Genomic DNA, 14,641 nt, shown 5'->3' with positions numbered 1-14,641 from the left:
ACTCAAATCTTCGATATCAAACTCATCATTGTGGACGGTTGCCGTTATTGCCCCCGAGGATAGTCCAATAACCGCCGAGGATAGCCCATAAGTCTTAGTCCACTCGTGCCGGGATGTCTCCACCCCCGACAAAGAAGGGGAGAGACAAGGGTATAACAATTAATGAAATCCACTTGAGAGCCACTAGTACTCCGTACTTTTATGAGCATCGAAAACGGGTGCCTAGGCGCCAATTTAGCGTTCCGGCCATTTCACATGAAGCACAGGGGCCAACAAAAATGCTTGAAAGGATTCGAGTGTCATGCATCGGTGTCAGGAGCCCGGAGAAAATTGGAGGGGGAAGATTGGGGCTTGCATCTCTCATTCCTTTTTTCTTTCGCTTTCCTTTCTCTTTCCTTTATCTTTTTCTCGAACCCGAGCGGAATTAAAAAATAAATGCCAAGATTGACTAAGATGCCGCTAGAATAGTTCTGGGATAGAGCGAACCCGGATGGCCCGCATCCTTGGGGTGAATCTCAACTCCATTGGCTATTATCACGGATACTCTTTCGAGCGTTAGCGTCTAAGAGAGGGATGAGTGTTCTGAGATATAAATGCGTATATCAGAGACTGTCTGTAATCTTCTGTCAAGCATGGTCTATAATCCTCCACACGGAGTACTAGTTCATAAGATCGACAGGGTTACACGGGTCCCACGAACGCAGAGAGAGAAAATGGCGATGGGCGCCGTTAGGCTGTTTCGAGTTTATTTAGTTGGAAAGCCGAGTTTTCTCTTTAGACAATTGGGCCGTGGAAAGAAGCTGAGAGATCGGTGTAACTTACTAGATTTACTATGTCGTACGCGTCTTCTAAAGAAGGCAATTTATTTCCTTCCTCTTTTTCTCATTCATTTACTCTTTTCAAGTATAATTCCGCCGATCTCCTTCGATATACTCCGACGCGAATTTCTCAGCCCAAGCCGTACCTGAAACTGGCCTCTGCACGATCCGAGGACAACGTCAACTAGCTCGCTTTTTTAGCCTCGAGTCCATCCCGAGGTCCACACGCTAATCTTCATGGGTCAAGTAATATTCTAGACTTTGTGGGTCGTTGGATGTTATTCGATCTTAACATCACGAGCAAACGGTATGGATGTTGAGTACATACCTATGTAGGTATAGGTACTCTGTATGTACAATGTAAACATGTAAAAGTACATAGAGGGACAAATTCCTACGTATTTACGCTATTGGAACTCCGTAGGGATGAATGTTTTCCCTCTTTTCCTTTTATATTAGTTTACACTCTATGGGGCATTGGCATTGAACTGCGCAATCACAATCCCTGAAAATCCTCCCAGAGTTATAAATTATATTACACTTTCTACTCCGTATATAAAAATGAATTACGAACAACGTATCACGATCGCTCCACCGGATCCGAGAAGTCCAAACCGTTGTAAATCCCCTTGCCCTAAGGTATAGATTGGAAAGATGCAGCACATCCTTTCCCCACTCTCTTTGTCTGCACATCATCTGTTTCTTTTCTTTCATCTTAGACTATGACACATTTAATTTTAATCGGATGTTTACCGGACTCGAGGCAATCTCCTGCATCATTACACTTTAGATCCTGATACCTGTTGCTCCTGGAAGGCTTCTTTTTTATTTAAATTCTTTTCCATATTGGGCATTTTCTTCTTTTTATTTATTTTTCTCTTTCTTTTCCTTTTTTTCTTTTTCTTTTCTCTTTTCTTTTCTTTTTTCTTTCTCTCTTTTCTTTTTATTATTTTTATTTTGATATTCTCTCTCTCGCTTTTTAAGACCATTTTATTCTAGCTCTCAGAGGCTCGAGGTCAGGAATAAAATAAGAATGGAGAGTGCAGCTAGATAAACGACCCTGGACCCTCCACTTGCCTTCACATTGACACGGTCCCCCTGAACCCCAGTCACTTAGTGTGTCGCGCAGCTTTCTGTTTAGCCTCAGTTCAGATCCTCGTGGTTGACCTTACCTTACCTTTCATTTTTTATTTTTTATTTTTTATTTTTATTTTTACCCACTCCCCCCAAAAAGAACCCCATCCCAGTTCTTTCTTTCTCAATCTTGTACTCTTCCCAAGTCCTTGCAAGATTCTGTCCTGGGCCGTGAGAGAGGTCGTTCATGACCGGCATGGTACAGCCCGACGTTGGCCCTTCAGCGAAGTACAAGGAAAACTCCGTTGATGATCCCGTGAGTATCATTTCCATATTGCGCGGTACCTTGTCTTTTTTTCCTTCGAATTCCTGTCTGCCCTATAGATTTTGTGAGATGTTTCCTACTTCAATATCATTCCTATCTTTCTTGGTCATTTCTCTATGTGTCGGGCAGCTCTATGCCCAGTGGGGTTGCTTTTTTTTTTTTTTTTCTGGCCAACTCTTGGATATCTGTCACGACATTGGATTTCTCTTCTTTCGACTTGCTTCTCTATCGTCATTCTGGAGCTTGTGCAGGGTGAGCAGCATTGTCAATACCTCGACCAGAAGACAGCCGCCAATTCAGGATGCCGACATTGGTAGTTTTGGCGTCTGCTGGCCATGATTTATGGAGCCCTGTCCCATTTGTATCTCCTCCGGACCCACCAAAGCTCTGCTCCGACTAGAGCCTCACATCGACCAAAGGAAATGGTTTCAACTGAGAGGAGCAACGAAAATCAATCTATGCCTACAGTCTGTGTAACGGCTTAGGAGTGCTTTGTCCCTCCGGCAAAAAAGAAAACCCCCCACTCGCCATATCAAGGACACACCAACGCTACACAGATCCATGCTATTCTTTGGTCCTGGACGGACTATCCCGGCTATACCCTAGCCCATTCGTTACTCACCTAAGGCCATCCCTGTTCGAGGGTTTCCATGGATCTGTGGGCCAATCCAACCCCTCCCCTCTATGATGATGAGATTCTGCATACCTGCAAGATTCAAATTCCCACGCTAGACCGGAGGGGTCATACGCTGATGTCACTCTGGGCACTTCTAGCTGTGTTCACAACTACCTTTCTTTCCTACGTCCACGTTCTTCTCAGCTTGTAGCACCGTGCATTTTCTGGCTCGAATCTTGCTTATCGTATCTTTCAACCTTTCGGGGCTGGCTATCGAAGTCCCAGTAACTGATGTGTATTTCTGCTACAGCTTCGCCACAACTCTGGACGTCTCGGTTCCCAACAGACTCAGACATTACAACCTCTATCAAACACAGCACAACCACAGAAGCAAGGCCCTGCCTCACCTGTTCAGCCCTCTCTGTCTCTTCCTCCTACCACATACCCCCCTCCACCTCACCAACTAGGAAACGGAGTCCTACACCATCACAATCCCTACGGACCGCCACCCCAGGAGTCGTCTTACTACACCACCCATTCTCCCTATACATCGAACCCGGTGTCGGCGCATTACCCTTCTAGTGGTAAGCTTACTTCTTGTTTCTTAGCAGTTGGCGGGAAATCGTCAGAGTTGAGAAGTGGCGCACTGGTGTTTGACCTTGATGACGCTCGTGGCCACTCCACTTCATTAGGCATATCGAAGACATTAACTAATACTCAAGGATTAGGGCCACCTGACCTCATGGCATCTACTGCTCAAATGCAGAGGCCTTATCCGTCTATTTACCACACCCCGCAATCAAGCTCACCAGCCTCGGTAGCTTCTCAACCACATGAACAACATGGCCGCAACATGTACTCGCAATCGCCACAGATGCCACCGCAGATGTTCGGCTATCCTCCATACTCGCCCATGAACCCAGTCCAGCCGTCGCCATATGGGACCCACCAGTCTCCCCAGCAGCATCCTCTAACAACACAGCCGTTAATGATGCCCCCTCAGAAAGCCCCATCTCAGGCGCCACCACATCAATCCCCCCACCTCCCTACGTCCGGCATGTCTAGCAGCCCCATCATGAAACTCGATTCCTCCCAGAACCCCACCACTTCACAGCAAACAATGCTGAACCCCCCTCTCACGGCAACAAACAGCCACTCAATGTCTGCCAGCAATCCCCACGCAAGCCCACCGCTAGGCTGCACCACCTCCAGCGCGGCACCAGGCCCCATCCCAGCTACGACCCCGCTAGTCGTGCGACAAGACAGCAATGGCGTGCAGTGGATCGCCTTCGAATATTCCCGAGACCGGGTGAAAATGGAATACACCATCCGGTGTGACGTGGAATCCGTCATCGTGGACACGCTCACGCAAGAATTCAAGACCGAGAACTGCGTGTACCCGCGCGCCTGTTGCAGTAAGGACCAGTATCGCGGGAACCGACTGGTCTACGAAACAGAATGCAATGCCGTCGGCTGGGCACTGGCAGAACTGAATCCTGCTCTGAGGGGCAAGCGTGGATTGATCCAGCGTGCTGTCGACAGCTGGCGTAACAGCAATCAGGACCCGAGATTGCGCAGCAGACGTGTCCGCCGTATGGCTAAGATTAACCGAAGACAGTCGGTCCCTGCTCAGTCTGCTCATATGGCGCAGCAAAGCCCTGTCGGCCCACCTGCTCCGCCTGGTCCTCCTGGTCCGGGCATGAGTGCTATGCCAGCTCCTGTTCCCCGCCCGAATTTGGGTCCCATGTCTATGGGCCCGCCGCAGATGCATCATCACCACCAACCTGATGGTAGTCCTGATGAGGAAGTTAGCGGTATGTTTCACCACATGTGATTGTGCCTTGTTCGATGTTTTTCTTTCTTTTTCCTTTTCCTTCCAAAGAGCGGCGGGATCACTCATGTATTTTCTTCTTGGGGCTTTAAATTTTGTTGGATCGGATCTATGTCTCGTGTGTATGTGTGTATGTGGGAGTTTCATGTCTTGTCTGGTCCGATTTGTGTGTTTTTGTATGTGTGTATGAAGATGTGTCGACGGTTGTATGAGACGTGTACTCTTCTCTCTCTTGTATCCCTACCTGGTCCGCCGTCTGTGTTCTTCTTATCTGCTTTATTTCATACCCTGTTCAACTTCACTGCTTCGTCGCCTTTTTATCATTTCACACTGCGATTCTTGTGCTTTGGCTCTTCTTTCCTTGGAACTCAACCTTTCCCCGACATGTCAAACATGCAATTGTACAGCGTAGGCTAATTCTTGTCCCCTTCCCCATAGGCACAGACTACCCGGGCCATCGAAGCATGGACACACGCCTTCCACAGCCCTCGATTCCTGATCTACGGCCCGCCCACATCTTCCATGACGCCCCAACGACCCTAAACCCAGGCGGCAGCGCCAGCGGCCCTTCCATGCCCCCGCTCCTCCGCGGCAACAGCCTGACCTCACTAAACCGCCATACAATCGCAACCTCCGCGCACATGGACTCAACCGACCACGACATCGACGAGAAAGGTCCAACAAACGACGACCTCTTCAGCCATCTCCCAGACGGCAAACGCCGCAAATTCATCCTAGTCGACGACCCACAGCGCGGCTGCCGCGTCCGCGTCAAGGTCGTTCTCGACAAGGTTAATATGGACGAGATCCCGGACTCCTACCGCGAGTCCAACGCAGTCTATCCGCGCACCTACTTCCCCATCCAGATGCGCGACGAGAACCGTGTCGTCCCGGCCAAGCGGTTCTTCCGCGATGACGCCGAGCAAGCTGACGATCCCGAAGCGTCGACAATCGGCCGCACGACAGTGCCTGCGCCGTCGCTTGACGGCGAGACTGAAATCGCGGTGCCGAAGATCTCGCGCAGAAAACACCGTAAGGAGTTGATGCTTAATGATCTCGGGTACCGTATGAGCTGGAGTCAGAGCCGTGTGTTTGCGGGACGGATGTTATTTTTGCAGCGATCGTGTAAGCTTTTTTGTTTTATTTTTTTCCCCCTTGTTTTCGTGTACTACCCTTTTTTGACTTCCTTTTGTCTCACCCGAACACATCACGTTCGACACGTGCCCATGGAACGATCAGGCTGCGGCTGAGACATATCAGAGACCCCCGCTAACCGTTTGCGAATAGTGGATGCTTACCGCGATAAAATGCGAAGCAGTATGCTCGCTGCGGGCCAGGAGACGGGAGATATCCCGGATCATTTCGATACTCGTCGTGGTAAGCGACGGTTCCTGGAGCGTGGGCGTCGATTGGAATCTGGTGAGAGTGCTGCGCAGCGGAGTGCGGAGGAGGTTGAAGGTTGAAAGGTTAATTTTCTTTTTGTTTTGATATTTACTTTTCTTAGCTCTGTTGTGTTGTGTTGTGTTCTGTTATTTTTTTTTTGGGAGATATCGTTTTCGGTCGAGGTATGCCAGGGCGTTGACGGTTTGCGGAAGAAAACACGAAAATTTCCAAAAACAGAAACAAAGGGGGGATACGATTGATATGATCGAGGATAGGCCTCAGATGATACCACGACTTTTTATTTAACGCTGGAATGAGATATATGAATGTGTTTATATAGAGGAATTGGAGTTGATGAAATTGACAGTTGAAATTGACTCGCCATGTTGACAGTTGACATTGACATTGACATTGACATTGACAGATTGACAGATTGACAGATAAAAATAGCAACGCAAGGGACACGAATCCACTGCGGTCCACATGGGACCCTGGAAAAGACCCTGGAAAAGACCCTGGAATGTTGAGATTGTGTATACTTGTTACTTGAGTACACAGTAATAGAAATAGTACAATTAATTGTAAAATATAAGATACGATGGATGGTGATTTTGGCTGAGTGATTTACCCATCTCCCGTTGTCCCGGCCACGCCTTATTTATCCTCTTATGTTCTACTCGGCTCTTTGACTCTTTGACTCTTGACTCTTTGATCGACTCTTGTCTTTTCTAAAAGAATCCGAGTTCCCTTTTGTCTCAGCGAATTCCGTCAATTCCTGCATTCAATCTAATTCTCTGCCTTGGCACCTTCCCTGCATTTTTCCCCGTTCGCGGGTCCAACCCTTCCAACCTCCAAAAGTTCTTATTATTCAAAGTCCGGTCGACGGACACCTCAAATCCTTCCATAGCATAGACATGGACATTCCACCTCCTCCAGTCCATCGCTATTCACACGGATCCCGCGAACACAACACCATCACACCAGGCATGGACAATCTCGGTCCCAGTTCACCGGGCGGCGGAATCAGTGGAATCGCCCTAGGAATCGCCAATACACACAATCGCCAAAGCGGGATCGAAGCATCCCACGGCGTAAACGACGGATACACCGGCCCCGCCGAGCGCGACTTTAACACAACCGGCTCCGACACACCCTACGTGCCCTCCCCAGGCTACACCAGCGGCGACTCATTTCGTCCCGAACACTCCCACGCATTGAATATGGCGAGGGGTGGTGCGATCGCCTCGCCCCCAATGCAGACTCCCAGTCAATCCTCGTCGCACCTGAGCGATCCCGCACACAGCACATACCAATACCCCGCGCCGTACTCTGGTCTCACTGATGGGCCTTACCAGCGCCACTCGACTGCGTATAGTAATGGCGAGATGTCAAATATTAACCCCGAGGACATCGCAGATGACGGGGATGAGGACTTTGGTCCCCCGCGCAATCGGGCTGCGCCTGCTGCGGCTGGCGCGACCGGTGGTGCCGCTGCTGGTGGGCTTCTGACGGGCTTCTTTGGTCGCGAGAAGAATGCTGATGTTGCGTACAACTCCGTTCCCGGTGGTTTGGAGAGTGGCGAGGGGTCATCGGGGAGATCGGCGAGTAATGGAGTGGACGGGCGCAAGAAGATGGGCTGGATTGTCGGTCTTGTTCTTGGGTTCGTGATTCTGGGTGCCATCATCGGTGGTGCGGTGGGTGGTACGATTGGGAACAGACATCACCAGAACAAGTCGAAGATTGCCAGTGCCGAAACTGCTTCCGGTGATGCGGAGACTAATGGCGACCTCAACAAGGATTCCTCGGAGATCAAGGCCTTGATGGGTAACAAGGATCTCCACAAGGTCTTCCCTGGAATGGACTACACGCCGTGGGGCGTGCAGTACCCGGACTGTTTGAAGTGGCCCCCGTCGCAGAACAATGTCACCCGTGATATGGCTGTGCTGTCGCAGTTGACCAACACGGTTCGACTTTACGGCACGGACTGCAATCAGACTGAAATGGTTCTCCATGCCATCGATCGTCTCGAGCTGAAGGATATCAAGCTTTGGCTTGGCGTGTGGATTGACTCCAACACCACCTCTACCGAACGGCAGATCAAGCAGCTCTACAAGATCCTCGATGACACCAAGGACACATCCATCTATAAAGGTATCATTGTCGGCAACGAAGCCCTCTACCGCGCCGGCTCTAGCAAGCAATCTGCTCAGACGACCTTGATCTCGTACATCAAAGACGTCACGAAAGAGGTCAAGAAGCGCAACCTCGATCTGTCGATTGCGACCTCCGACCTCGGTGATAACTGGAATGCGCAGTTAGTAGATGAAGTGGATGTTGTCATGTCCAACGTCCACCCCTTCTTCGCCGGTGTCAGCGTCGATATTGCTGTCGGGTGGACATGGGATTTCTGGCAGAACCACGACGTCCCTTTAACCAAGGGAACGAACAAGAAGCAGATCATCTCAGAGGTCGGATGGCCCAGTGGCGGCGGCAAGGACTGCGGTGACAGCAAGGTCTGTGACGAGGACACGCCTGGTTCCGTCGCCAGTGTCGAGAACATGAACACTTTCATGGCTGACTGGATCTGTCCGGCGCTCGAGAACGGAACTGATTATTTCTGGTATGTTTTGTCTACTGTTCATTAACCGGTTTACTCAGATCACTAACACTCTACAGGTTCGAGGCCTTTGACGAACCATGGAAAATCCAGTTCAACACGCCTGGCAAGGAATGGGAGGATAAATGGGGTCTGATGGACTCGGCACGAAAGCTGAAGAAGGGTCTCAAGATCCCAGACTGCGGCGGCAAGACGGCCTCGTAATGCTACCAGATCCAGCCGTGGCTCTCTTATGGAATCATGATCATGAAATTTTCTTTTATCTGCATAGGTATCGTGTTCTTAGTCTTGTTGCTTTCTCTTCTGCACTGGCGTTCGTGTTTCCGATACCATTCAATACCATCAATTCATCACAAAGGAACCCCCGAAGTCCTCACCTTTCGTCCTCATATCTTTCCCCGGATCTACGCCTCTTCCATCTCGATTTCACCATCTCGGGGGTTCTCTGTCTGGTGGTTCGTCATCTTTCCTGTCCTGTTTTCTTCGTGCAGTCCTTACAGTGTTGCTTGTTTTCGAGCCCTGCATGATTTTACTGTGCATATCTTCCTTGGGTCTGTTTCTTCCTCTTATTTTCCGTTCCGTTGATGAGGAGGGTCTTCAATGCCTGTTTTCGCGGAAATTTGTCTTCATGGAATATTCACTGGGATCATTTGTGCTTGTGTTTTGCTTTCCGTAGCTATCCTATATACAGCTATCCTCAGCCTTTATGTACATAATGAGTCAATGCATCAATTTTACATTGCCTAGGAATACCTTGACGAGTTTTGACAAACAGGGAAGCTGCGACACAGGGAAGGTACGTGTACTTCAAGCTTGGAAGGAACATCGGTGTATACAGAAAATATCATGATATTTGGACTCGATCTGAAGAACTAACGCCATCCCATGCATACCTATAGTCTATAACCCCATGCATCTCTAATAAACCAAAATGCCAAAACGATCTATATAGATATCACTCCCTGCCCACCTCCTCAACCCAATAGAGTCTCATGTTCCAAAAAGCATGCTCGAGCGCTTCAAACACCGGCAAAGAATATGACCCAGCCCCGTCCACATAACCTTGCAGTACACCACCAGAGTCTGCATGCTCAAGCGGGCCACCGAACAACAGCCACGGGTTCGATGGCAGCAGTAATTCGAGGTGTTTGCGTTCTGCACCGGGACAGAAGAGCATCGTGTTCGCGGTGATGTGAGAAAAGGCCTCTGGGTGTTTGATGACTGTTATATTCAGGGCTGCGAGGAGGGATTCATCTAATGTGTTGAAGACAGGGTCTTGAGCGTAGACTTTGAGATCGGAGGAAGTCGTGCCTGTAACCCGAGTATGTGGTTAGCGTGAAATATAATCGGGTACGCAATAGTCGAAGTAAAGAAGACGATCGGAAGTGAATCCAAGATATATCCAAAAAGAATGTATGCAAAAATGGCACCAAATCCAAATCCAAAAAGATGGGAAACGAACAAGCAACTTGATCCTTAATACTAGCCAGCGCAGCAAGCTGATAAAGCGACACAGACCGCCGATCAACCCATCCATCGCGCAAGAACCCACTCGGGCTCCCAAGCCCAATGCAGACAATGGCGTCAACGGGGCAGCGGGCCAAGGCGGAAGAAGTAGGATCAGCACCAGAAGAAGAAGCTTGTTCTTGTGCCCTCTTTAACCGTTCATCCAAAACGCCCGTCAGCCTAGTCCAGCTCTCCGAACCCTCCCACCTCTCACGATGGGTTTGGAACTGTGCCTGCAGCTCAGACAGCGTGAGTCGACCCGGTGCCTCTGCGGGGGTCAGGGTGGGATCTTCGGGCTGGTCAGAGAATATCCCGGACTCCGATTCCTTGATTGCAGTTGTGCCTCGCGGACGTGTGCGCATTACGCGCCGCACGTTGCCGCCGCTCGCGACATGAGTCCAGCCATCGTCGTCGGTCACTTGGGTTCGCTTTTGGGTTTGTCGTTTTGGGCGGGAGGTACGGGATGTGTGGGGCATATTTTATATATGTATAATTATATGAATATAGTGGATTATTGATGTATTCGGATAATGTATATGGATTGGCTTGAAGCCTTTTTTTTTTTTGGAGATGCGGGGGAAATGCTTGGCGGGACTCCAATGGGCTGACTAAGGAGGCTGGAGCAATGAGGTTAGGGCAAGGCAAGGTTAGGGTGAGATAGAGAATATGTTACATGTTCGGGTGAAAAGAGTGAAATGCTTTGCAGGAAACAAAGTCCAACAATTTAGAACTTACCCTCTGAGCACACTCGGACACTCTGTAAGCGCTCAAGTTGTTCCCCCGAACGTTAGCGTGCCCCCTCGGCGCTTCCACCGCTGGTCGCTCAGCAAATCATCATGCAGTATCACCCTTTAGGTGATGGCACTTGCAGCGGGCTGTGATGATCCCAGGCTACCCCTGCTCTTCATCACGACTAGGAGCCAGTCACAGCTGTCTCATCATGCAGTCTCGGTCACATCTGCCTTCCAGGGTTCTAACTCGTCCGCCCTAGTGAAGGCCAGTACCCCTCAAAAAGACCATTTAGCCCTCGAAAATCATGGCTTGCTCTTGGTCTTGGAGTTTCTATGATTTTGGTGTCCAAGTTCCCATTACTGTTGCCCTCCATCTCCCTTCTGCTTCGTTTATCCTGCGATCGGAGAATTTCAGTCTGAGTCTTGCTCAGTGACAGGATTCCTGCGCAGCTCTTGCAACTTGTCACCGTCGCTGTCATATCTCACCATGAGCTTCACGCAATCCATATCGCGGTGGGCTTCTGTCCTACTCTTGCTATGCTTGGGCCTGGCGCAAGCTCACACCGTTATTACTTACCCTGGCTATCGAGGAAACAATCTCCACCTCAACGGCACTGTTCAGCAGTCTAATGGTCTTGGTGTTTCCTACGATGTGAAAAATGGCTCATACATCTTTCCATACGGCATGGAATGGATTTATCCCTGTAAGCCAAACCCGTATACTCGTCGCTAGTTATCAATGACTGACTCGGATTTCCAAGGTGGTGGTATGCCCAGGTCGACCAACCGAACCAAGTGGCCCATCAGCGGTGGTGCTGTCGCCTTCCAGCCGGGCTGGTTCCCTGGCCACTCCACTGCCCTGATCTACGTCAATCTCGGCCTCGGCGAGGTTCCTCTTAACATGAGCCACCCGGTCGTCCCGCCCTTCCAGATCGTCGGCCCGACCAACAACCCTTACCCTGGTACCGTGTGTCTGCCCCAGGTTCCCCTACCGGCCAATATCTCCGTCAGTCCAGGTGACTACGCCACGATTCAGCTGGTCGAGACCGCCAAGCACGGCGCGGCGCTATACAATGTATGTCCCAGCCCCCTTATTTCCGACCCGGTGATCGATGTACTAACTCATCTCTAGTGTGTGGACATTGAGTTCGCAGAAGATGGCGATCCGTCCGTGGAGACGGTGACTCGCGACAATTGCTTCAATTCGTCGGATATCGGCTTCGAGTACATGTACACCACCGCGTCCATTGGTTCGGGCGCGGCGATGCTACAGCCTCCGAAATTGTCGGCTGCAGCTGTCGTGCCGCTGTTGTTGGCTGTCGCCTTTGGCGTGTACATGTAGATATTTTGGGTTGTCTTGATTGCATTTCCGCGCGCCTTGCTTTTGTCTTTCCTTTGCGCCATACCCCTGGTTTTTATTAGTCTATGACGCCTCAAAATCAGTCCTGATGATACTGCATGTCTTATGTCTTTCTGAAATGGACTATATAATTGACCTTTTGGTCATTCTGGCGTTGACTGGTGTTTAGGATTCATTTCTATAGTTCCATTAAACGAATATACCTGTCCAATTCCTTGACGATCTTTTGGAGTAGATTCCAACTTCAGTATGCACTTGTTCTACCCTCGTGCTCCTCAGGCAGCCGAAACACCATTTGACCGAAGGATGGATGTGTCTATAGTCAGTCATAAGACAGTATCCCGATTCCAAAGTCTGTATTAGTTGGTTCTTGCACGGTAACAGTTCCTTAGATGCGGGAACGACCCGATCTGGCCTCACCACTCCTGATATTGACTCAGACGACGGTATTTCTTATTGACTCGTCTCGAGGTATGAAAGATGACCGCCATGGCACCTGCGGTCCTGTACATGATTGTTGCCTGACGATATTCCTCTTCCTCAATATTCTATAACTTCACCGCTCTGTCATCCAGGATTCACCACTAGCGGTAACCAATCACAAGGAGCAAAAAAGAAAAAGAGCGACCACTGTGAGATTCGAACTCACAATCTCCCGATTAGGAGTCGGGTGCCCTAACCATTAGGCCAAGCGGCCACCTAAGTGGGTATTTACTGACTGTTTCGCGTCGTCGGAATTGATCCAAAATAGCACGAACGAGTCGACGTTGGCAGGAACCGGGGGATCCTTATCATCATTTATACAGACTACAATAACAAAGAGAGACCTATTGAACTGTGTAAACAAATAGCAAAGGACTGACCCATCAAGCACATCTAATGGTCTGTAAGTTATGTGCAATTACCTCCGAGCGGAAGGCTATTTCTACATGTAGCTGCTACTTACACTTGATGGTATCTCGCTCAGCATTGTGTCTTCCACACTTTGTCTCACGGTAGATGTGCGTAGTGCATTAGCGCTCTCTTACTTACACTGGTACTAAGTCGCTGTCTTAGTGACAGGAGTGCTGGGAACATTGACAGTTAGTCGCGTGGAGTTGGGCTTATGTGGTGTGGTGTCCTTGGGATATCCTTTTGATGTCCCTTAGCAAAATATCCTTGATAGCCATTTATATATAAGCTACTGCCTAGCATACAACAACAACATCAGACACCTAGTCCAACGACTTTCTCCCTTAAATCAATACTTGCACGTCACCGTTGTGGATTCCACGTGCGCCATGCCCCATCACAACTCCGACACGAAGCCAAGATATAAACCTTGTCAAGTGTTATCTGACCACAAAGTCCCCTACGCTATCTGGTTCGAAGATACTCTTCACCACTATGGTGTTCCTACATGGAAATTCGATCTCTACCTCCTTGTGTCGGATCTTGACAAGGCAGCAGAATTACTTGTCGAGGCTGGATGGGTTCTTGATTCACAAGGGCCACATCAAATCGGCAATGCGAGAGTGGAACTCCCACAAAAGCGGCTCATCTCTCCAACCAGCAAGACAATAACCGTCCTTCTCCCTGCTCAAGAGTGGAAGTTCCCTCTGATGGAATCACCTGACGATGCGTCGGGGACAACAGACTCACACGAGGATGTGGCATTCCCACCGCTACCCGGGTTCCTTGATGCACTGATTGAGAGCTGGCTGGACTGTCCTAGTGATGATTCTATGTTGCTTCTTCATTTGGCCTGCCAAATTTCCTACCTTTACGAATATGCACCCGCCGTAAAACAGCGATCATTCGCCGAACAGATGAAATATGAACACCGCCAGTTCCACTTTGATGTGTTGGCAGGAATGCAGACGGGAACTATCCAGTTCAGAAAGCATCAACGTGCTATTCGAGATGCGTTATTACGAGGCCAGTATGAACCACCGGGAATGTTCGGCGTCTCGTGATGATGAAGATCTTTTGATACAGGGAGAGTGGGGATATCCTTATGAATGGTTGCCAGCGATATTCTACCTGTGCGCCCTTCTCATACTGCATGGCAAATGCAAAGATCATCGTTAATTATTACGGGAATTCAGAATTGGCATACGAAAACACAACAAGACCACGAATGAAACTAAATCTATAAGGTAGTTGATTTTTTAGTATTTAGAACCAGAATGCCAACCTGCATCCCCATAATATGTCGCCGAGTAGGGGAAATCATGTAATTTCTAACAGGACCAGCACGACATGCTTGTCATTTCAAGCGCTTACTGACCTGACTTGCAAAATATAACAGAAGTATTAGATCATATTGTGTTCTTTCATGACCAAATCTATATTAAAAAAGTCTGAAAACAGCCAGAAGGACACACCATCTCATTTTGGA

General features: G+C 49.3%; 5 protein-coding genes across 5 annotated transcripts; 4 read left to right on the top strand and 1 right to left on the bottom strand.

Moving 5' to 3' along the window:
• Positions 1-2,148: 2,148 nt before the first annotated feature.
• On the top strand, positions 2,149-6,127 carry N7489_002095 (uncharacterized protein; the record flags this gene model as incomplete). Its single annotated transcript, XM_056707850.1, has 4 exons — positions 2,149-2,208; positions 3,180-4,647; positions 5,103-5,789; positions 5,952-6,127. 4 exons carry the CDS (start codon positions 2,149-2,151, stop codon positions 6,125-6,127), a joined length of 2,391 nt encoding a protein of 796 aa, XP_056572152.1.
• Positions 6,128-6,961: 834 nt separating this feature from the next.
• bgt3 (uncharacterized protein) lies at positions 6,962-8,868 on the top strand (the record flags this gene model as incomplete). The annotated part of the gene is made up of 2 exons (XM_056707849.1): positions 6,962-8,667; positions 8,724-8,868. 2 exons carry the CDS (start codon positions 6,962-6,964, stop codon positions 8,866-8,868), a joined length of 1,851 nt encoding a protein of 616 aa, XP_056572151.1.
• Positions 8,869-9,619: 751 nt separating this feature from the next.
• N7489_002093 (SRR1 family protein) lies at positions 9,620-10,646 on the bottom strand (the record flags this gene model as incomplete). Its single annotated transcript, XM_056707848.1, has 2 exons — positions 9,620-9,975; positions 10,127-10,646. The coding sequence occupies 2 exons, from the start codon at positions 10,644-10,646 to the stop codon at positions 9,620-9,622; spliced, it is 876 nt and encodes a 291-aa protein (XP_056572150.1).
• A 742-nt stretch (positions 10,647-11,388) lies between these two features.
• On the top strand, positions 11,389-12,243 carry N7489_002092 (copper acquisition factor BIM1-like domain-containing protein; the record flags this gene model as incomplete). Its single annotated transcript, XM_056707847.1, has 3 exons — positions 11,389-11,605; positions 11,663-11,976; positions 12,034-12,243. The coding sequence occupies 3 exons, from the start codon at positions 11,389-11,391 to the stop codon at positions 12,241-12,243; spliced, it is 741 nt and encodes a 246-aa protein (XP_056572149.1).
• A 1,298-nt stretch (positions 12,244-13,541) lies between these two features.
• On the top strand, positions 13,542-14,216 carry N7489_002091 (uncharacterized protein; the record flags this gene model as incomplete). Its single annotated transcript, XM_056707846.1, has 1 exon — positions 13,542-14,216. One exon carries the CDS (start codon positions 13,542-13,544, stop codon positions 14,214-14,216), a length of 675 nt encoding a protein of 224 aa, XP_056572148.1.
• Between the last annotated feature and the right edge of the window lie 425 nt (positions 14,217-14,641).

This window comes from Penicillium chrysogenum, assembly GCF_028827035.1.
Source record: "Penicillium chrysogenum strain IBT 35668 chromosome Unknown utg000001l_segment0_segment0, whole genome shotgun sequence".
NCBI lineage: Eukaryota > Fungi > Ascomycota > Eurotiomycetes > Eurotiales > Aspergillaceae > Penicillium > Penicillium chrysogenum.
This window is presented reverse-complemented; position numbering and strand designations above follow the sequence as displayed.